This window comes from Ammodytes marinus (genome assembly GCF_949987685.1).
Source record: "Ammodytes marinus genome assembly, chromosome: 7".
Taxonomy (NCBI): domain Eukaryota; kingdom Metazoa; phylum Chordata; class Actinopteri; order Uranoscopiformes; family Ammodytidae; genus Ammodytes; species Ammodytes marinus.
Window position 1 is genome coordinate 6,602,413 of NC_137211.1, and position 23,082 is coordinate 6,625,494.

A 23,082-nucleotide genomic window follows, 5' to 3' on the forward strand; every position below is an offset into this window, starting at 1 on the left:
ATTCAACAGGCAGATCCGATTAGACTGAGAACAAATCTGAGTCGGGGACAGCCCTAGATAAAGGATACTGTAAATTAAAAGATGAGTTTGGGAGAGATGTGTGGAAATGGAGTTGCGAGAATATAAAGCTGCAAGGATATCGCAAATGAGAGTTAAGGTATAGGAGACGTGACCATGTTTTTGCCCAGGAGCAGTGAACCATAGTAAGGTTTGTGGGCACAGCCAACCGGTCGGGCAGCCTCACATTCCAGCCCCTGATCCTGTATATAAACCCTGTCTGTTACCCAAGATCTAATATGGAAATACCAGGCCAGATGGAGGGCTTCCACTGGCCTTATAAGGGATTGTGTCTTTGCCTGGGATGGGTGGATCACGGGTGAGAAGCCATGGAGAAGGAGAAGAGAGAGGCATAGAGATAGAGAGAGAGAGAGAGAGAGAGAGAGAGAGAGAGAGAAGGGCAGCCACAGGAAACAGGGAATGGGCATTTTGAGATGAACGACAAACGAAAAAGAGATATAAAGAATTGTTGCAGACAGCGGGCTAGTATGAAAAAAAGTGCTGCCTTTCAGATGATATTCTTGTTTTCTCCTCATCTGATGCTGTTCCAATGATCTCTGGTCTATTGAATGATTCATCATGGGCCCAAAGAAGAGAAAAACTATTTTTTCTTCATCGCACACTGTAAAATTTAACAATAGAAACCCGGCACGGCTCGATTGGTACAATTCATCCTGCTGCCATTGTATCAGATTGAGTCCCACAAGTCCACTTTTATTGTAGGATTTTTCTCCACTATACCGGGAGAATAAAAAATAACTTTGCCCTTGAGAAAGACTGCAGATGCGGGAAAAACTAAAATTCAATGAACAAAAGAACAGATGTTTACCAATTTCAAGAGCTAAGTCCAGACTGGCCACAAATGAATTCAGTAAAAAAAAAAAAAATCATGTTCCATCATCATCTATTTTCCAACTATACAACAACGGGTTTTGGTCTATCCCTTTATTTTACTCCCTTGCTTTTTTGTTTTCGTACAAACAGAGTTTTACAAGTCAAGATGTTCAGGCAGTGGGAGCCAAAAATAGCCTGCTGAGAAACCTGATCAGCCGCGCTAATCTGATCAGCGGCACTGTGTTGGAGTGTGTCTTGTTTTAAAGGAGGACAGCACTCCCAGCATGGAGTAACCCAAACACCGGCCTATCCCCTTTCAGCATGGAGGATCCCGGGGAGCCCACACAGTCATCTGATCTACCACACCCTCCCCTTCTCCACAACCATAGGCCTACACACACAGCCCCCCCCCCCCCTCACACCCCCACCCTCAAAACCAAAGCTCAAAGCCTAAACACAGCCACATACCTGCACCCAAACATTCACCAGACCGAAAAACAATCTGGGCTTATTAAGGTGAAAAACGCATGACCCAAGTGTTTCTCGTTTCCTAATCAGTTGGAAGGCAACCCCAACTCCCCCCCCCCCCTCCGCACGCCCTTCTCCCCAGTGTGTGTGTATGTGTGTGTGTGTGCGTCTGTGTGTGTGTGTGTGTGTGTGTGTGTGTGTGTGTGTGTGTGTGTATGTGTGTGTATGTGCGTTTGTGATGAAACACTCTTGAAATAGGGTGAAACACATAGTGTCTTTTGAATGTATGATCAAGGGAGTTTTTTTTTTTTTGCACACCACCCTCATACAAATAAGTGGGGGGAAATGTGTATGTATGTGCACCACACACACCGGAGACTATTATACCCATGTGTACATGAAATCAACACAGACAGGACGCAAGTATATTCTGCAGCAGTGAGGGATATTTGTTATACACTGAAGGCACGGTGCCATAGGGGAAGCAACATTTGCAAATGATGTAGACAAAATCTCTTGCCCTCTAATCCACAAATTTTACTTGATACACACAGGACTAACGTGAAACTGGTTTGTCGGTTTTTACTCAAATTCATTATCACAGTCTGCTCATATCAGCCAAACACACGGCACACCTCCTGTACACAGACACCCCGCTGAGCCGACAGCTGCTTACGGCACAATCTAACTGTCGGCCGCCAAATGCACCAAAACACTTAACCATGACTGATGGTAAAAGGTTATTCCCCAGAGAAATGTTTAACTGCCCTTTTTAAAAAGGTGGAGTTAGCAGCAATTATGGAGAAGCAGTGTTGACAAAATAACTACAGTATGTCAAAATCAGTGAATATCTTCTCATGATCTGCTCCCTGTCCGTACTGTGTGTGTGCAAAAAAAAATATCTGGTATTGATACACAGCCTAGGCTCTGTAAACTGGTACGTAAACAAAGGGTATGTAAACAAAGGGGGGCCATCGTGGCTACTAGCAACATGCCCGTTTACATAGCCTATACAGGCTGTGTATTAACACTGTTTTTTTTTTCAGCGAACACAGTACTTACAGGCAGCAGATCATGAGGGGACATACAGTGACAAGCATTCTCCAGAATCACTGACTCCAATGTGATGGTTTTGCCGCTGTGCTATGCGATTCCATCAAATAACCTCTGCCTATACCTTTGACTGCTAATCCAATCTGACAGAGCGGACCCATGTCGCCATAGCATGGGGGGAGAGTGGGGGACGCCTCTAGCCCTGACCCCTGCTTACCTTTAGCGAAGTTACCAGAGGCTCCAGATAATGTTTTCCCAACCGCTAACTATTAGGGCTGTAATGATTAACAGCGGTGGCTAGGCTGACCTGTGGGGCTGAAAGAGGCCAGCCCGGGCTCCCGCTACGCTCTTTGATATCATGACCTCGGTTACTGCCCTCTCGGTGGCCTTCGTGGTAGGATGCAGGTGCTTTTCAAACAATCGCACACACATGGCCCCCTCTTAGCTTCTATTTTATCCACTTGCAACTTCTCTTCTTCTTTTTTCCTATTACACAGAAACCTGTCAAGCAGTGTATTCCCCCACACATTCCTGACATATCACATATTTTACGCAGACTATATTTTATCCCCCCCCCCCCCCCCCCCCGCCCCCCTTCCTTCTCTATTCTTTATCACCATTCAAACAGTCGGCTGCGGTGTCTGTGGCCTCTCGCACTCTATCTTCCATCTGTCATCCGTTTTTTTTTCCCCCCTCTCTATCTCACCCAGTAGTAAGTGTGTGGTGGGTAATGGCATTATACGGCCGTGACATTGTGCTTTATGAAGCCTGCTCCGTGGGTCAGCTGGTGGCATGTTCTCCGGGAGACACATGTTGAAAGTGAGCTAGAACCTTATACCCTTTGATATTCGAGGAATATAGAGTGCATGATAAATGGCGAAAAGCATGATTTTCTTTTCCTTTAGTGAAAACATGAGTGGGACTATATATGAATACAAACACCAGAGGAGTGGATTCCACAGTCTGGCCAGTGAACACATCAGACTACAACGTGTTATAAGCTATGCAGAAGGAACTGTCCAATCCCATTAAGACTGTAGCTGGACGGACGAAGGGACGATTAGGAGGGAGAGTGTGTAGGTTGACAGCTCTGTTTCATGACAGCGTGAGGCCAGGTCCTGACAGCTGTCAAGAGAAATAGATGCCCCCCCCACGTGTGTGTGTGTGTGTGTGTGTGTGTGTGTGTGTGTGTGTGTGTGTGTGTGTGTGTGTGTGTGTGTGTGTGTGCGTGTGTGTGTGTGTGCGTGCGTGCGTGCGTCAAAGGTGCAGAAGTGAGGAACAGGTAAGGGCTGAGTGAGCGCAGAGATTACCAGTGGGCTTGAAATATTATCACATGCTATTAGCACTGTATCACTGTTCATTATGGCTGATGGCTAGCTGGAGCTATTTGACAGGCCTGCGGTAGGGAGCGCAAGAGATGGAGAGAGAGGCAGATATAGAGAAAGAAAGAGAGAGAGAGAGAGAAAGAGAGGGAGCGAGATAGAGAGAGAGAAAAAGAGAGATATGGAGATAGAGTGCGGGCAGAACAAAACGTTGGTTGGCCTGAGTGCTTCAATTCCTCACTGTCAACGATTTAAAATCCAGGTTTCAGAGGTAAACAGGAGACTATCTCTAAGGGAAACAGGACAGATGTTGTATTTAACGTGGCAACAAGAAGGAACAAGGCACATAACTACAGTTCATAATTCTTATCGTCATACCACCATAAATAAACGATAACCAGAATGACTGCACAATGTCGAAAAGCTAATATCAAAGAAATGATTTGTGCGGAGCCTATAAAAGCTTTCCCGTAAACACCTCTTGATCATAGCAAATGCATTAAAACAATGCTTGTCATCCGGACAAGCTTAGACAACACTTAAGGGCCCCTGATAACTGCAGCGTTGTCGTATGAAGTAGAGAGACAAAAAGGAGCATTAAAAGCAGTCTCACTATCAGACAGAAACACAAGTCGCTGTCACACTCATTTTGGCTTCGCGGCAGCCCGACAAACAGTTTTGTATATCATCAAAGACCGAAGAAAAACAGTTTCTCATTTCTGTAGATCTATTGGCAGTACAGTGAACTACTTGAAAAAAGGAGGCCCTTGAAATGGAAGGCGCACACATTTGCAAAGTAGATGAGAGGAATGCTGTTTTTGGTTGCTTGAGTAATCTAGAGTCATTATGCATGCCGTAAACACACACAAACAATGCAGGGTTTTTTTTTTGTGTTCTGTTTTTCCATTTCGTAACGGCTTTCTAATGAGGACGATCATTACGATGCATGTACAACGGGGGAGGAAATGCGTCGAGAGCTTCAAAAAGATTTCCCTTTCTGTTGTAGTGGGTCACTGTTTGGAGAGTTTTTGTGCAAGTTTTACAAAGTAATAGTTTGCACTCCACTTCCCCCCTCTTGTCCTTCCTATCCCCCCCACCCCTTTTTTATCTAATTTTGGAGCACTCTAAGAGCCAGCAGTAATGAATTGGCTAATCACAGTTATCTGGCTCATTCGAGTGCTTTGTAAAGCAAATCAATAAAAGCCTGGCACAGAGCCAGCCATCCACTTTGACAGACGTTGCACGCTAATCTATTTCTGTTGTGTGTGTCCCCCCCCCCCGAATCCCCCCACCATCCTAAAGATGTTTACCCGCTGTATGTCTGTCCCTTCTCTCTCTCTCTCTCTCTCTCTCTCTCTCCGCGTATACTTTCGACAAGGTCAGAAAGGGGGAAATTGAAGAAGAAGAAGAAAGAAAAAAAAATACCTCATATTCTGTGCCAGCTGGCAACTCAAGAGGACAAAAGTCAAACACCGGGTACTTAAAGTTCATCTGACAGGGAGAAAGGCATTTTCTATTCAACAGCAAAACTGTCAGAAGTCTTTGGAGGAGGAGTTCTGAGACTTTTCTACCTCAGGCATAAGAAAAAAAAACAAGGCCTACTATGTACAAACTCCACAGTATCAGATCAATAACAGCAAACCGAAACAACTGATAAGCATTCCTATGAATTTCAAATGTTCTCCCCATGTGGTGCCCACATTGGCTGCCGACTAAAAACAAGGAATATTGATAGATTGTGATGCCCTGCTTATCAACACAGCTCCTTGGTAACATTTTATGGATGTATTTTTCTTCATTTTGCATGTAAAACATTCAATTGCCAGTATCCGATGGTTGGAAATGTCATATCCATGAGACTGGGGGAAAAGACCACGTCTTGCTAAGAGAAAACATTTGAAAGTGGTTTGCCTTATTTTCACTTGTTTAATCTTTCTGCTTAACCAGGGGAAGACATGGATCGGGGTCGACAGTGGCATTTGATGTGGCTTCCCAATTCCTAATGACACTACCGCTCCAAACATTGGTTAAAGAAAGCCACACAATCCAGTACACCGCGGTCATAGTATGACTCCCATGGCTCTGTATATGAGCAACAGTGTAAAGGCATGAGCCAAGATCTGTGTCGTGTTTCCCCCTTTAAGGTCCCAAAGTACTTCCACACATGGGAACATTTTCATGGGCAAAGAAAAATTATTTCTGCCGTCAAACTCAATTCGAAGCCCAATCGACAATATAATACGCTGATAAAAGTGGATTACAGCAGCACTGCTCTTTCTACATGTAGTCTCTCTGGTGAAAAGCACAGCTAATCAACAATGGGTTAATTCATCTCGCTCATGAAGTTAAGTCCAATTATGGGACACGCATGCAGCAGGGTAATTTGTTTGCGACCAAAATAGAAGGGCCTTGCCAATAAATAAAAACTAACGTATAAAATCGAATTGTCTGCTGAGAAACAAATTGTGATCCTGGTGTTAAAATAATTAAAAACAGTGCACAGCATACTTATGGACATATGTGATTGGTCTTCTTTTGGGATTTGGTTAACATTGGCTCGGAGACGCATAACTCCTGGCTAAATTGTAGCACATGTAGTGTATAGGAATCCATCTGTAGTAAGGAATGTATGCGCTGTACGAATGTTTGTCTCTCGTTGTTAGATAATGAAAAAAACGCCTCCTTCGAGACACTGGCAGAGAAAAGAGCAAGCAATTAGAGGGAGAGAATGAAGAGAGGGAGACGGATAGAAAGGAGGGAGAGCAACGGAGAGCTGTTTGAATGTGATTAATGAGATCACTGCAGGGTAGGCCGTGTCACTGGAATAGTCTGAACAGGGGAGAGAGGGAAAAAAAAGACGGGAGTGAGAGTTAGAGACTGAGATAGAGAGAGGGACAGGAAGAAAGACAGGAATTAGGGGGGAAGAACATGGGAGGGGACAGTCCGTTGACTATACACTTAAAAGGGGAGTCAGTGATTCTGGTTAATGCTTATTGTCAACATCACATTTTGTCGAATTCGGTGAATATCTCCTCACGATCCGCTACATGTCCATACTTTGTGCGCGCTAAGAACAAATCCAGTGTCATTACAAGGCCAAGGCTCTGTAAACTGGTAAACAAAGAGGGCCCACTGTAGCTAGCAACATGTCTGTTTACAGAGCCTAGGCTGTGTGTTAACACTAGATTTTTATTTCAGGTAGTGGATCGTGACGAGATATTCACTGATTTCTGAAAAAAAGTGTTTTTGGACAACAAGCGTTCTCCAGAATGGCTGAGTCCACTCTCTGTGATGAAAAGAAAGGAGGGAATGTGAGTAGACACATAGACCGAAATAGAGTGTGTGAGAGAGAGAGAGAGAGAGAGAGAGAGAGAGAGAGAGAAGGAAATCAGACCGACTAAGAAGGGAAAAGCAGATATAAGGGCCCTAGATGAATGGAACGGCAGGGGGCTCTTGGTTTTCCCTCAGCCTTTTAACAGTGAAGTGTTTAGAGAAGCCTGGACCTGGTCTGGTAACTGGAGAGGCTTGTACTTGTAAAGGCAGCCATGAAAGACACAACCTGCTCTTTATCTGACTCAGGGTTAAGAAGAGAGCAGGAAGGGGTCAAGTGAGGCCGGGTTCCTTCAAGGTTACACAGACATCCTATAGGTCCCCAATGAACAAGCTAATAATTAGCTTAGACTATAGATGGTTATGGTAATAACACACCAATGCCAACCACCTCAAACAGCCCTTATAACTCATTCAAAAATACTTGTAGCACGGACCACTAGTCTTCCAAACTATTGTACATTGTTTCAATGAAAAACAGAAGCAAAAACATCGCAAAATATATTATAAAAACGTGAAGATAATACAGTGGTTTCAAAGCTTCTAGACTCTACCAAAGTTCCTCGTGGATGTTAAGGAGAGTTAAGATCACCTGATGATCAAAGGATACTACCCACACAATGCACAAAGAAGGCCTTCACAAAGCACTTTCACTTAACTAAGAGATATTATTTTTTCTACTTAAATGTTGTATACAGACTGTTATGCAAGAACATTTAAGTTGATTTATTAAGTTAGACTAAATTAACTTTTTCATAGTATTAATTGCTCACCCTGTGTAACAGTGAGATGGCGTCTTAAGATGCCCTTAAGTCCAGGTAATGACGGATAATACAATGTACCTCTATTTGTTGTTCTCGAAGTATAGGGCTGGATGTTCTTTTACCAGAAAAAGTATCTTCTGCGGGGTATGTTTGGCTCCCAGCAGTCATTTTTCTGTATAGATTGTTAAACTCCCTGATGCAAATTATCATTCAAATACTGGGCCATATACAATTTAGTTGACATTATACAAATTTAAAAAGATTACAGGTAATGTAGCATGGAGTGTTGGATACTGAAGATGGTTTGCATAGACACATGTTGGCATTGTAACTTCAGCTGACATTTACCCCTTTTCTCCATGACATTTGGAAATGTGTCATTTTGCCAAGTTGGAAATGTTAGCTTTCTGTTCACACACAGGTGAACTCAGTCTGGTGGCTTTCATTTCATTTTAAACATCAGGCTAGACAAAACAAACACTATTGTTTAACAAAGGAGTGCAATTATTTGTCCTGTGTATGTGGGAATAATTGAACCACGCCATTCAGCCTGAAACAAAGTGAAGCAATGGCTATTATTAAAGGCTTTCAGCAAGAAATATATATTTTTTTTTGTGAGTATGATGATTGGAAACAAATTCCACCTTATGGAAATTTTGACAATGCTTTCACTTTTAATTATGTATTTCTTTTTATGTCAGCTCAGGGTTAATGGAAGCAATGCAGTGACAATGGAGATGTTTAATATAGCCATTAAAACATGATTAATTATTCCTGCTTTCAGGTTGTTTATTTGTAATCCCATGAGGAAGCGCTAATGACCAACTGGAAACTTTATGAACAACTGAAAGTTGCTCATAAAATGAAGTGAAAAGGGTGTATATCATACTTCCCAAGTCACAATAGTAAGTATGTGTGTAGGTGTATGTGTGTGTGGTTTAGGGGAAGCATGGAGTCCTGTTTTAAGAGTAATTGTTTGTCTTAAATCAACCTCAATGTAAGTTAAAGCCCTTATCCCTCTCTTTCAAATGTGTATATGTACATCTGTCCATCATTGTATCCCTCCAACTATGTCTATTCCCAGGTTGTCAACCCAGGTGGTACAGCGAATACCTAACTAACACAAGAGATGGAAAACACTACAGTAACCACAAATCTGCCAATCGAATCCCCTCGACTTCCACATAAAAGGAGAAAATAAATTAAAGGACAAAACAGGCTTGGCTTTGCCCCGGCTGCAATAAAGAAAGAAAGGTTTGAACCAGTCAAGCAGGTGAGCAGCCTCTGGGTTGGCAGGAAACAGACTGGAAAGGCTCTCGGATCACATTCCCTCTGAGGGCAACAAATCCAAGGACTAACTCTCTCTTCTGTGAGGCGCATTGGGGGTGAACGCCACCAAAGAACAGTGAGAGTGGGGTCGGAGGAGGTGTGTGTGTGTGTGTGTGTGTGTGTGTGTGTGTGTGTGTGTGTGTGTGTGTGTGTGTGTGTGTGTGTGTGTGTGTGTGTGTGTGTGTGTGTGTGTGTGTGTGTGTGTGTGTGTGTGTGCGTGTGCGTGTGTGTGTGTGTGTGGGGTGAGGGGGGTGGGGGGTTGACCATTTGTACACCAGGGCACCGTATAGGAGCAGCTGCCTGAATTTACGAGCCTTTCAAGTCCCCCACAATTCATGGCCTATGATCAGCTGCTACCCTCAGCCACACTCCAGCATGGTCTTGCACATACACACACATCCATTCTGCTCAAAGGGCCAGTCAGTGTAGGGGGGAGGCAGGTGATTTCGGCCCAAAGCACCTTCTGCCCACTTTAACCAGTTCCAACAACGCGACTTGTCCAGTTAAAAACACCTGAACCACACCATCCCCTTTCAAGTCGTCCACTCTCAGCTGCCTCCAGCGGCCTCATCATCCAAACCAATTCCTAATTATTCAACTGGGCGTGATGAGAGTAAATTAATTAGGGCCGAAAGCAGCACATCATCAAGAGCCGGAAGCCATTTTTTCTTTTTTTTAATCCATAGTTTTACAGCTGATACAAACCGCTAACCAAAAGACCTGACATCCATTCAACACTCGTATACGCCAACGTAATTTTCAGTGTTTGAATTAAAGAAAAACCAATGCATGCAGTGCAGGTCAAAACAATGAGAAAAATATATACGCCTGAAAACTACACAGAGAATGTACATGTCAAGACTTCACGGCTCAATTATATACCATATGATTGAATGAAAAAAAGCATTATAGGTCTGTAACTCGGTTGAGTGTAGAACGCAGGAGAGGATGCCATGTGGGAATGCATTCCTTTGGTCTGAGGTTTCAGCAGCTCTTAACCCCCGCTGCGCTGTAGTGGGAGAAAACTGGGAATTGGATGATGTTCACTCTCACTGTCTTTTTCTCGAATTGACTCTGATTATCCGGGGGGATCTCTTGAATGTGTCTCACTGCTGAGCTTAGGCTTTAACCTCGGCATTCATCTATCGCGCCGATCTCTTTCAACATCCAATTTTTACACGTGCATCCGTGCCCTCTATCTCCGTCTATATCAAAGGGAAATGCTCCCCGCAGCTCCTCTCCTCTTTTAACGCCTGTACCTTACTTACTTACTTCCCTCACCAAATCCCCCCAGTTCCCCCTCCCCTCCCCCCCTTGTGGGATCTTGTCTTTGCTTAAGCACAAAGTAGTGGAGCCACACACACACACATAGCCAATTCCAATTTAGATGATGCAATTCTTGGGTAATGTATATTCGGAATACAGGCCATAGTAGTAGCAGATTGCCTATCTCTATAATTTGACCTGCATATAGCCCGCAGCAGTCTTTTTTGGTTTCCAGGTACATAAAAGTGATAAGGTAGATGATGGAGCTCGGTGAGTATATAATATACATTCTGGTGGTGACTATCAACGTAAATCTAGGTTTAGAATTTAAATAGGATATTAACTGGTGGGAGGCAGGACTACATACACAAGCTCACTGGAACATCTTCTGAAGTCAACTTGGAGTGGACTGAAGGTCTAGTTTTATTTTTGTATGTTTTGGTATGGTCATGATTGGAACTACAGTAGTGCTGGAACTGTAGCTATAGACAGAAAAGGTCTGCACGGCTGGGATATTGATTGCCCTCTTGCAGCTTTTCTGCTGAGGTGAACATCTGCTGCCCGCCACAATCAATCACTGCCTCAAGGGGTGCCACCCAGAAGTCCAGCAAACCAGTTTTTCTGAAAGCCCCACGACACTCCAGAGAGAAATGTATCACATAACTCTTGTCTGATAGAACTAGGGTTCACTCTGGGTTGTTCGAATGAGAAGACTCAATCTTCACTAAACATTGCCTGTGTTACAAATCACATACAGTAATTATTTATTTTTACTATAGAACATGTGTTTAGTATGCTGGTTTGCATACTACAAAATGCAATGGGATGTATTATTAGGACATCCGGGTATTTTTGGCATACTGCATTTGACATGCATGTTTTGGGAAATCCTATATCTTCTGGCTTAGTAAATAGTATGGAAGTATGGGTATTGGAATGCAAGGATAGTTTAATCGATCCTACATCACCAGTCAAATGAAATGGTTTTGCACCCTGTACAGATTACCGCAGCATGTGAGTGCGACTACTACAACTGTATGATGCTCACTACTGTATTGTAGTGGTATTGTGTCCTCTATATATGCATTCTCTCCACCTTAGTGTCTGCTTACTCCCCCACCCTCTTAACCCCTCGTCCTCCCATCAATCCCCTTGCAAAAGCCGGCCAGAGGCAGCGCATTTGGCCAACACTATCCCTCTTGCTTCGCCATGCTCCGGCAAAGCCCAGGAAACAGTAGCATATACAGGTCTGCAGGGAGAACAAGAGAGGGGGGTGAGGTGGGAGCGGGATTGAATGGGGAAGAGGGAGAGTGTGTGTGTGTGTGTGTGTGTGTAGGTCTTTGGGAAGGGAGCCAATCCAATTACAGGCAGCGGTGCAGCCCCGGTTTCTTTGGCGGCACTAAATTCACATTTCAACGGTCCCTTCCTCCCTCCCCCGGTAGCTTCCTACCTTCTCCCCTCTATCTCTGCCTCTTCTTTTTTTCTTATTTTTCCTCATCATGGCTCCCACACCAAACCGTGCATCCCCACACACACCACACCCCTTCCCAGTCTGTCTGTCTATCTGTTTGTCTGTCTGTTTGTCTGTCCCTCTCGGTTGCATCAAAGCGGTAACGGAATGGAACAGTGAAGCCAGCAAAAGTGTCTTGTTCACCCTATAGCTATAGTGTTCTACGCACAGTTGTGAATGAAGCCTGCAGCAGCATTCCCTACTCTGCCTACCTGTCTCACACACACACACACACACACACAGAACTCTGCAGGAGCTTATCAGCCTTCTGCAGCGGCGCTTCAGCAACTGTTCATCAGGTCACCCTATCCCCCTGCCCTCCCTTTGACACCTGAGGGATTGATTGGATAGAACACCCTCAATGTAAACAAGTGCATATTTCAGACACACAGAAAAACACACAATGGCAGTGGGCAAACCAGTTCTCCTCCCTTTACCACTATTGTCTTGTAGCATTTTTTGATTATTCATAAGCTTTGAAAAACGTAATGCTTTCTTTTTGTCCACACTGCTGACAGCTATGTAGTGCAACAGAGGGTTAATCGTGTTCTTTTTCATGCACATTACAGGGACAGTCAGTGCATTTTTGGATCATGTGCGTGCATGCAAATCAGGACTAGTCCACGTCAAATAACGAGCCTGCATGCAAATGTTTGCAGCAGTGGTAGGTAGTAGTCCCTTTTTTTAAGTACGTGATAGCGAACAAATTGGGTTCAAGTCTGTCAAACTCTTACTTCAACGTCCCTGCTATACACACACGCCAAAAACAGACCAAGAGCAGAAGTGAAAACTTGCAATCCAAATAGTCTGCGTTTTTTTTTAATGTTGTGTTCCTCTGAGAGCCAGATAATCAATTCTTCATTACTCTTAACATTGATCACTGCCTTCTCTTATAGCTTCAAAATACATAATGTGGGCTAATGCTCTTGCCATCTTTTGCTAAAGTAAAACCAATGTATTTAGAGTACTTCTACTTGAAAGCTGCATTTTCTCGACCAAGCTACCACACAGCGAGAGGATTATAACGAATTAGGATGTCGACAAATCAGATGAAACTCTTTGCTGGAACGTTTGCTCATGTTTTCTGTCCGTGCAAGCGGTACGACTACCGTATTCTGTTTTGATGTGCATCTGTCTCTATGCTTGAGTGCTCTACACATTTTTTTTTGTTGCCCTAGCCAACTGGTCAGTGGTTTCCCATTCTCTAGGTGCCCTACTCATATCCTGGTTTAATGTTAGCGTTGCTGTGGTTACAGTCATGCCCCTCTGAGGAGCGAGCCAAAGCACACAGCAGCACGCAGAGGCTATTTTGCATGGATTCAAAGCAGACGGCAGCTACAGAAACTAGTGTTACAGGACGCAAGAAGATAAAAATAATATGCAAGCAACAGCAACACAGTGGGGAAAACACCATTTCATGTCCCATCTAATTTAACAGAGTAGAAACATGGAGCTAAATTATTAAACAGCTCAAACAAGCCGGGACTTTACAATGCAGGAGTATTCTCTTCGCCGCAGCCTGATTGGTGTATTGATTTAATTATAAATAGATGGAGACCAAAATAACCCAGGCATGCTGCCGCCATTTGTGTTGCAATGCCAGGCTTGAAGTATCAAATAACTTGACAAAAAGAGGTATTAGCAAACTCTCCTTTTCAGTATCTCCCATCGAGCTTCATGCAGCTGCTGTGGGAAGGGGGGAGGGACCACTTTATGAGCCGGTTATGGCCCTGTGACATACTCCTGCTGTCACTCAAAAAGGCAGCCCCTTGATAGGAGGATCCCAGCGGGTACTGACAAATCCATCAACCAGATGTCTAAATGTAGTCAAGAAAGCTCCCTCAACTGCTATGGTGAGACAATGTATGCATCCACACAAACAAATAGCATCTGCATTCAAACGCGTCATTAAAATTGGACATATAGTCTAAACATCAGCTGTCTGGGATGATGTCAAAGCCTGAACATTGTAATTAATCAGCATAACATAGATTAGTGTGACTGACAATCTCACTCCACATTAGGAGTGTCAACTGCTGGTTTCACACACAGATGTGCAGAGATATTCTCAAAATAGAACCGTATATTAACGTACCAGCCAAACCCAGTGCATAACACTCAATCTCCCGACTATTCAACTCTGTCAGTGAGAGAAGACATTTAAAACCCTTCTGTGGCTGAGGTGGTGAAATCTCTCATTATTAACTGGCCAGCAGCACCTTAACCCTCTGTAGCGCGGAATCCTCTATAGCCAAGACTATATGAGGTTTACTGCATGGGTGTGCTCTCTCTCCTTTGCCTTCTCAGCGGGCCACCGGGCTGAAAGGGGCCTATTAAAATTAATGGGCCAATGCAGGTTCTTCTACAGTGCAACACTGGAGCTCACTTAACAAGGAACCAGTAATGACAACTACAGCGAGTTAGCCGTCGCCCTTTCCCCCCTTCTCCGATGCTTTGACAGCGGGCATTAAATATGAAGGAGATACGTTTCCCTGTGTGACCATGATCCATCCATCCACAGAGAATAAATGACCACTACTTCACACACAGCATCTGCACAGTGGACCACATGGGGCAGAACCTATGTATGCGGTGGACTGGATGAGGCAAAAGCAAAGTGGGCACTCACCTTCTTTAGACGCCCGCTCTTGGTGCCTACAAAGGCCACACAGTAGCCATTGTAGACGTAGGAGGTGACAGAGGTCATGCGATCCCGAGTCTCCGTGTACAGAGTGTGACCGGTCACCAGCTGAGAACCGCCAAGGGGCTGGTTGATGTCCAGACCACAGAATGAGTCGTCAATAGGCACCGGCTATAGAAGAAGAGAAACATAAAATACTTTAGAAAATCCTTTTTTAACAACACTGTACATTGACATTTGACATTATGTTATGCTCCTATGTATTGTGTTTTGAGTCTGTACAGCACTTTGGTCAACTGAGGTTTGTTTTAAATGTGCTTTATAAATACATTGACTTGACTTGACTTGACTTGACTGTACGTTATGTTATTGACAGCACACTTACAGACAAGGATGGATATGAAGGGAAATAACACAGACACAGTGAGACTGATGTGTTTGTCTGGGTGTTTTGTTTAGGACTGTTAAAGAAAACTTATAGAATGAATGACAAGAGAAAAAAATGAAAGTGAAAAGGCAGAAAAAAGGCGAGTGATCATGACTGAGACAAATGTGTCACATTGAAACATATAGAAACCCTCTCGACATGAAATGGGCCGTGTGTGACAGAAATAGACAGACTCAGAGAATAAGGTATTAAGGAAGAGAGTGGAGAGGCTGAGCCGCTGACTATTATAGAGGAGACAGCTCGGTAAAGAGGGAGGATGAAGGTGACATAGTGAGACAGTGGGAGAAAGCTACGGTCAAAGTTGTGGATGTGGTGGAGATAGTGCCGGGGATACGGAAATGAGAGGTCGAGAGAGGTGAGCCGCCTGAGAGAGAGAGAAAGAAAGAGAGAGACAGAGAGAGAGAGAGAGAGAGAGAGAGAGAGAGAGAGAGAGAGAGAGAGAGAGAGAGAGAGAGAGAGAGAGAGAGAGAGAGAGAGAGAGAGAGAGAGAGGTCAGAGCGAGGTGACGTTGTGCGGGCGAGTCTCGCAGCCAGACAAACGTTTGCCTTTCTGTTCCACTTGGCAGACATGTTTCAGCTCTGCCTCACTGGGCTCCACCTTGCTCTCACCGTGGCTCATTACCCGGCCCTATCATCACACTTCTGCAAGAAGACACAAACTGAATGATAACTATGTGTGAGCCGGCAGAGACACGTGGCAAGAGAACCCACGCAACCCCTGAAATATCCATCCGGAATGGACTGCATTTGCCGAATCATTACAGAGTAGCTATCGGCATTAAGTCTCATTACGTTTGACAAGGGAAACGTTGGCTGTGATTAAACTGTATATTGTACAATACTTTTATATAGTACAGACTTAACTCTTTCCTATAGTCTAGCTTAAAGGTATAGGTTGAAAATATATTTTTAGCTTGTTGCCTCACTCTTGCGTTCATAACAAGGCGACAAAAAACATAACATTTTCTGTGTTAGCATTTTTCGAAGGATAAATGGGCAAAGGTCGCTCATCGCTAGTTAGCTTAGCTCAAATACTGGTAGTCAATGGGTAGCGTTAGCCTGCCTCCAATGACCGGTAGAAGATAAACATAACAGCATCACTAAAAAAATCATGTGTGCTTGCTGTGACTTGTTTATTTACCATGTTACGTTGCACTCCATATTGTTTGCATTTAACGCTACTTTAGAATCAAATACACAACCTTCGCCCATTTCTGCACAATTAAAGGAATGGTTTCTGGTGTCTTGTCTTGAAGCCTAGAAAGAATACCAGTAAAAATGTAAAATGTTGAACTATTCCTTTAAATAAGATAGGAGGATGTTGGTGGATGAGGAGTATGACAGGGGTCTTTCTGGTGTAGAATGAGGTCAGCTGAGACATTCTGAATGGCAGTGGCCTCAAAGTGCCATGTGGAGTAAGTGAGATCTGGCCAGGCTAGCTGAGACCCAGTCTTCTTCCATACTGTATCCTATAGGCTCATGCTCACAAATGATCTTATATTATCAGTATATACTGTAGTGTATATTCAACTCTTTTCAACCCCAACTCATTAATTATATTTCTGTCACTACATCCATTTCTCATCCGTCTCCCTCTCTGTCCTCGTCCCTGTCAGGTTGGTATGAGCAGACTATGTTGAGTGACATTACCCACTCTGGGAAGTAGCTCAGCCTCTCACTATACACCATGGCCCGTAAAGCCTTTCAGTACTACGCAGATTTTACTGAGCAGAGTCGAAGCAATAATGCTGACGGGGAATAATAGCCTTGGCTCTTATATAGTCCCACCCCCCACTTTATGGCATTTCCTTTTATTCTCTCTATGCCCAAAATAGCTCAGTGCTCCACTGCAGAGTTAAAACTAGAAGAAAGAAAAAATCAGGTTCTAATTTTTCTTTTTCTTTTATGGTTGTTAAATCAAATGGACCATCCATAACAGCTTTACGCTCGTTTTAAAACATATACGTGATTAGCCATGGACAGACACACTCACAAAATTAATCAGATTGAATAATAGGCAAAAGCAGCAATCTTGAGAAGGAAACAGCCTCTAGCTCCCAGACGTTGGCTTATCAATCGCTACTCCCTCAAATGCATTCAGCTACCCCACATATGGTCTGTTGGGCTCCACACCATTTGGTCCAGATTATATCTAGATTGTTTTAGATGATGTACGCTTAGCAGACCTGGCAGCCGACTCAACACCCCCCCCCCCCCCCACACTACCCCCCCCCCCCCACCCTGCACCCCATGTAGCTGAGTTCTTTACCCAGTTGCAAGATTTTCTTTTTTTGTTTCTGCCTTATCACAAATCTAACAAGAAGTGAGGGGGAAATGTAGATTTTCCACGTCTCCGAGTCTATTTCATGTGCTACAAATTACATCTACGGCAGAGCTGCAGAGAGAACCAAAAATAGACTGTGATTAATCCTTATCGAGTTTCTCACGATAAAAAGAGTATAATATTTCATTTATGCTGAAAGGACTGCTGTTGCTCTGCTCTGCATCAACATCCACAGCAGACTACATCATCTTGTCAATTAAATAAGAAGATTCTATTTGGTGTGGAAATTGGAGTGAAGGCTGAATCAGAAGTGACAGGATATGTGCTCTTAAGAGTCAGAGTTATCAATAACAGCTCCCTTTTGCTCTCACGGGTGGTTAATTAGTGGGTAAGGCATGAGTAAACAACGGCACAGAATGATAGTGTTAGGAGAGACACAGACAGACAGACAGACAGACAGACACACTGATACAGAAAGAATCCCATCCTTGGTAGGGGACTACAGACTAAGAGATGGTGTGAATCTCCAGATGGCAGAAGCCTGGACGGCTGGGTGATAAATCTTTGATTGGCGGCTGTGTCTGAATTCCCCCTGGCTCAGCTTTATACTTCCATTCCCAGCCTCAGCCTTGGCCTGCGTGTACCGTTCGTGTACAAACAGTTTGAAAAAAAAAGAGTGCAAGAAAGGGGAATGAGAGCTGGGGGTATAATGAAGTGTTTCTCTCTACTTTGAGCTAGCTGGCTACCTGCTGTTAGCGATGGAAAAAACAGGAAAAGGCGCCCGGGACTACTACAAGCCAGGTAAAGTTACGGTTAACAAAAGAAATAGAAGTCTCTTGGGCTTGTCTAACCTGGATTCACCTCATATGTTGATAGATCTGAGACTTTGAGGGGGTAGGAGGGGGGGGGGGGGGGCTCTAAAAATGTACCACTTGCAGAGATTCATGAACATGTTTAATTAAGCGAAACAATTTGTTAAACATATGTGCACTTGTGAGGAGCCCCACAGTGCTCGAGTTGTTGATTTAACTGCAAGCAAGCAGGTAAAGCAGTGTGAGTGAGTGAGGATGGACATATCCAGTTGGTAAGTGTAATACTAATTTGTATAGGCTTTAATAGTTCCTCATCCATTGACATACATCTGCATAATCCATGTTATACTATGGATTTATTGGCTGCTCATTGAGCATGAGGACATGGACTTAAGGACTGTATTTTACATTGTCTTACCTCCGTGGCTACACACACACACACAAAGGCATGAGTATCCTTTCTGTCTAATTTTTTCCTTGGTGTTCTCTGTTCGCTAGTGCACATCTTGAGAATGGAGTGGGAGGTACAACTTTGCAGGTAACGACAATTGGGGGATACTTCTTCTGAGGAAACCGGAGTCACATTCTATTTTGAGCTCCCACAGAAAAGAACGCCTCCCAACTTTAGAACTGTCATAGTTACGTATCGCAATGTTCTCCTACTTCCGCCTACTCTACTTCATTCCAACCTCATCTCCTCAGTGGAGCTAGCTTATTAAAACCAAGCACCGTTAGTTCCAGATAATGTCTCTCTCGCCTCTTGACAATCACTTCTGACATTGCGCTAATGGGGAATCTACTGATTTTAATAAGAGCGGTCAATTGAAAGACCTGTGGGGATTGGCTACAAAGAATGCTGATCAGTGGCTCTCATCGCATTGGGAGTAGGGGATGTCATTAAGACCCACCCCACAGCTCCATCACACAAAAACACACACAAGCATTTTACCACATACACACATTCAGGCATATACCACACATATCACCCACACACACACACTTTAGGTGACTAGTCATACACTCAGCTAGTCATTAATTTTCATATTCATACATTCCTTATTAGCAATTAAAGAAGGCAAGCACAGAGGACTGTGGCCTCGTGGGAATGAGTGGAAATCAAGACACTTAATTCTACTTGACAACATGTAGCAGATACATGGCCTTGTATTATAGGATAATTGGGGTTTTGAGAAGTATTAGACTGGTTTGTGTGTGATCTGTGCTAATATCTGAAGGAGGGTAACTTGAGACAACCCTCGACTACTCCTCTGAAGGGGACCGAGGGGAGAGTGTGTTTATTTGTATATTGCTCAAGGAGAATGTTATCACTTTGATGGTTGCAAAGAAAAAATAAATCGTCCCTAATTTATGCTTATCTCTGATTGAAATAAACTTGAAAGTGGATGTTGTCTTGATTTCGGAGCCGCAGAACAATTTGACATAATTACATGTAGAGTGAGAATCAGTTGATAACACACAAGAGTGTGCTACGCTAGGCAGTCAAAAGCATTTCCTGTTGACTGCTGTTTGTTTTCATCACAGCCTACGCCCTCAAATTTGAGCTGTGGTTTCTGGGCTCATTGAGAAGCTCTGGTCATTCCCCCTATTATTTACTACCGTAACTATTAAGGGAGGGGAAACTAGACGTCGATGCTGTTGGACCAATTTTAGAATGCTGACCATTTAAAATCGGTGAGATTTTGCTTCACTTTAGAGTTTCCAATGATGCGCAAGACCGAAAAGTGTAAATAATAATTAGCATTCTCCAATAAGAGCAGCTTTGGTCTGTTGATCGTTGTGTATAATCATGGACATATCAGTACATTCTCATCACGTGGAAAATGCATATTTCAGTCATAATAATAATGTCCATATTGTCCATAAATTCGAAGTGCCTACTGTTGGTACATAAATGGTGGGGTCAGCGATTCTAGAGAATGCTTGTTGTCAAAATAAATGTTGGTCAAAATCAGTGAATATCTCCTCACAATGTTACTGGTGTTAATACACAGCCTGGGCTCTGTAAACTAGAGTTCACAGAGTCTAGGCTATAAAGAAGGTACAATATGTAGATATTCAAGGATTTGGCAAAATAAATGATTTTGACAAAAAGCATTCTCCAGAATAGCCGAGTCCACCTTTAAGTGTGCATGGGTGCATGTATAAATGTTTTTTTTTAAATCCATCACTGTTACTCACCGCTTTGGTGCACTGCACGTCCTTCCCGAGCAGCCAGTTGAGCTCCAGGTTGCCCTCTCCCTGGTAGCAGGACTGCAGGCGCTCCTTGATCCGTGCGTTGATGTCTTTGATGGTGAACACACAGAGTGCAGAGTCGTCAGGCGGCCGGTGGAACTGCTTCTGGCCCTTGGAGAAGATGGTGAAGAGCACGTCATCCCCGGCGCTGATGTTGAGCGAGGCGGCGAGGACGCGGCCAGGCTTGCCCAGGTAGGCGGCCTGCAGCAGACGGTACTCTATGCCGTTCTTGATGCACCCGATGGGAAGAGAGACGTAGGAGTGGAACTTGCGATCGTCTTTGCACAGACGAACGATGCGCGACGTGTAGAAGAGGTCGTTGGTGGATCCGCTAGACGACATGCTGTTCTCCGGCGTCTCGGGCTGCACGGTCAGGAAGTAAACAAAGCTGCCGCTGGCAAAGCCGTACACGTAGTAGATGTCGAAATGGGACACCAGCGCCAGGGTGTCCGACGGTATCTTGATGAGGGAGGACACAAAGTCGGTGTGCAGTTCGTAGTCGAGCATGGCAGAAGATTCGGGATCGCGGGGCAGCTTTCGACTGGAGATGGTGGGAAAGTAGTCCTGCTTGCCGTCCACCGCTGTGCCGATAAACAGGGTGCCATCTTGGTTTTGTGAAGGCACGATGACCCCGTACATGGTCCCGGTCTGGTTGACGCTGGAGAGGTAGTGCTCCTTTTTATGGGAGGGCTCCACTAAGATGAAGAGATCGTCCAATCGGAGGAGTTTACAGACGCCCTGGTAGAGGCTGCCGCAGGCCAGCAAGCGATTCTGGGAGTAATCAATGAGGAGAAGCTTGTTGACATTGTTGGTGGAGACCAGGGGTTCAGAACAGGGCTGGACTATCAGTGGGGGGTAGCAGGCTTTGTTGTCATCCTCCGGGCCTGTATCGTGGGACACCAGGAGGGTCAGGTTGCCCGAGAGCTTGTACACACGGTTGACCGCTCCGATGTACAATGCCCCCGTGTTTTGGTGAACCGTCATGTGGTTGAAAAGCCAGTCCCGCCGTTCGGGGTGGAAATTAGTGAATGTCTGCAAGTCGCAACAGGCAGGTATGGCCAAGAACCAGAGGCCTAGCAGAACAGCCGTAGATCCTACTTTGGGATCACGTGACGATGATGATGATGATGAAGTCCTGCGTGAAGCCCGCCGGCCCTCCATGTTTTTGAACGGGCCCGTGAGGAAACGCCAGAGGAAACGGAGAGAACGGAGGAGGGGAAGAAGGGAGGAGACCTCGGCCTTTTCGCTGTGGAAGGCTAACTCGCAGGTCAAAACGTCACAGGGCTCTTCACATGTTTCTGGAAAAGACAACAAGAAAAGGGAGACAATGTTAGATGATACAGTGTGACTCACATATCATTCAAAGGAAAAACCATGACCAAATGGAAGAAAAAGAAAAGGGTTCTTCATTAGAGATTTCACTGCTTGAAAAGGTCAAAGTTCCTTCTTCAGTAAAGCAATGAGCTGTAGAGAGGAGGAGTGGAGCTTTAACGAGACAATGGGCGGAAAGCATTATGGTGCACATTCCAAAGGAGTTGCTGGACACGGCTGGGACAGTGCAGGAAAAAGAGAGGCAGGTTACAGCATAGAGGAAATTAGCCTGACTCTGACTCATAGTAGCACCAGTGAGCAAGCGGTTTCTAAGAACAGACCACGATTAACAAAGACTTTTTCACACACAGCCTTGGGCGATAACTCATCGGACTCGGTCTACTGAAAAGTAAATGTAGTATTTAAAAAGGTTTTGAAACAACACAAAGTTGTATTACAAATGTATCTTATTCACTATTACATAAAATAAGGGATTCATCTTTATTAATGAATTATTATATCTGCAGAAAATGAATATGAATATGTTTTGTGACCGAACCATAACCAGGAATGCAACTTTGAACAACAAAAAAATGCCATACCAGATACAAGCACACAGCTGCACAATTCCCAGTGCTCTTTCCCTTAGAAACATCAGCCTCCTCATTTTATTTCTACACTACACCCCCACTCCCCCCTCCCACGTGCTTTACTTCCGACTACAGCCCATCAACCAACACCCCATTTGTCCCCTCTCCGTATCTATCTGTGAACGAGTATATCAAGCAAAGTCTGCAATTTATGCAACCGTGCTCAGCCCGGGCTGCAGCAGAGATGGCTCTCTGTGTGCCATAAACCAAGAGACGGAGCTCTATACGAGGTCTGTCCCCAGGAGTTAATTATCTCGTCCATTGGAAAGGAAGGCCTGGATCTTATTACTGGAACAAAGTGAGAACAAATTGGGAGCCACTTCTACCACACACCCCTCCCCTCCCCCCTGCTCTCTGCTCTTCAAGGGGCCTGTTTTACAGAAGCTGAATCTATTAATTATCATTTTCTAAACAGTGCTGTTGTTCTTATCCTTTTATACTTATTCATCTCCTGATGACATGATCAGATTGTGGAGGGATTAATCACTGGCGGCAACAACAATCATCTCTGAACCAATCAGATACCGTATTAGATCTGTGCACGGCTCCCCCCATAAAAGCACCAGGCAACAGAATATACAGTGTGTGTGTGTGTGTGTGTGTGTGTGTGTGTGTGTGTGTGTGTGTGTGTGTGTGTGTGTGTGTGTGTGTGTGTGTGTGTGTGCGTGCGTCGGTGTGTGTGTCCCCGTGCACATCATTCCCTCAGTATTATCAGTGTGTTCTATCAGAACCAAGCAAGTGTGAGGGCCCT

The 23,082-nt window shown here is 44.3% G+C and overlaps 1 protein-coding gene across 1 annotated transcript in view; it reads right to left on the reverse strand.

The window, feature by feature from the left end:
- Positions 1 to 21,531, reverse strand: part of plxna2 (plexin A2) — a gene marked incomplete at its 5' end in the record, with an annotated part of 163,360 nt that extends 141,829 nt beyond the window's left edge. Inside the window, 2 exons of the mRNA XM_080030937.1 lie at positions 14,563 to 14,745; positions 20,317 to 21,531. Of these exons, the coding sequence (XP_079887063.1) occupies positions 14,563 to 14,745; positions 20,317 to 21,531 (1,398 nt within the window). The remainder of the gene's footprint in view (positions 1 to 14,562; positions 14,746 to 20,316) is intronic.
- Positions 21,532 to 23,082: the final 1,551 nt, after the last annotated feature.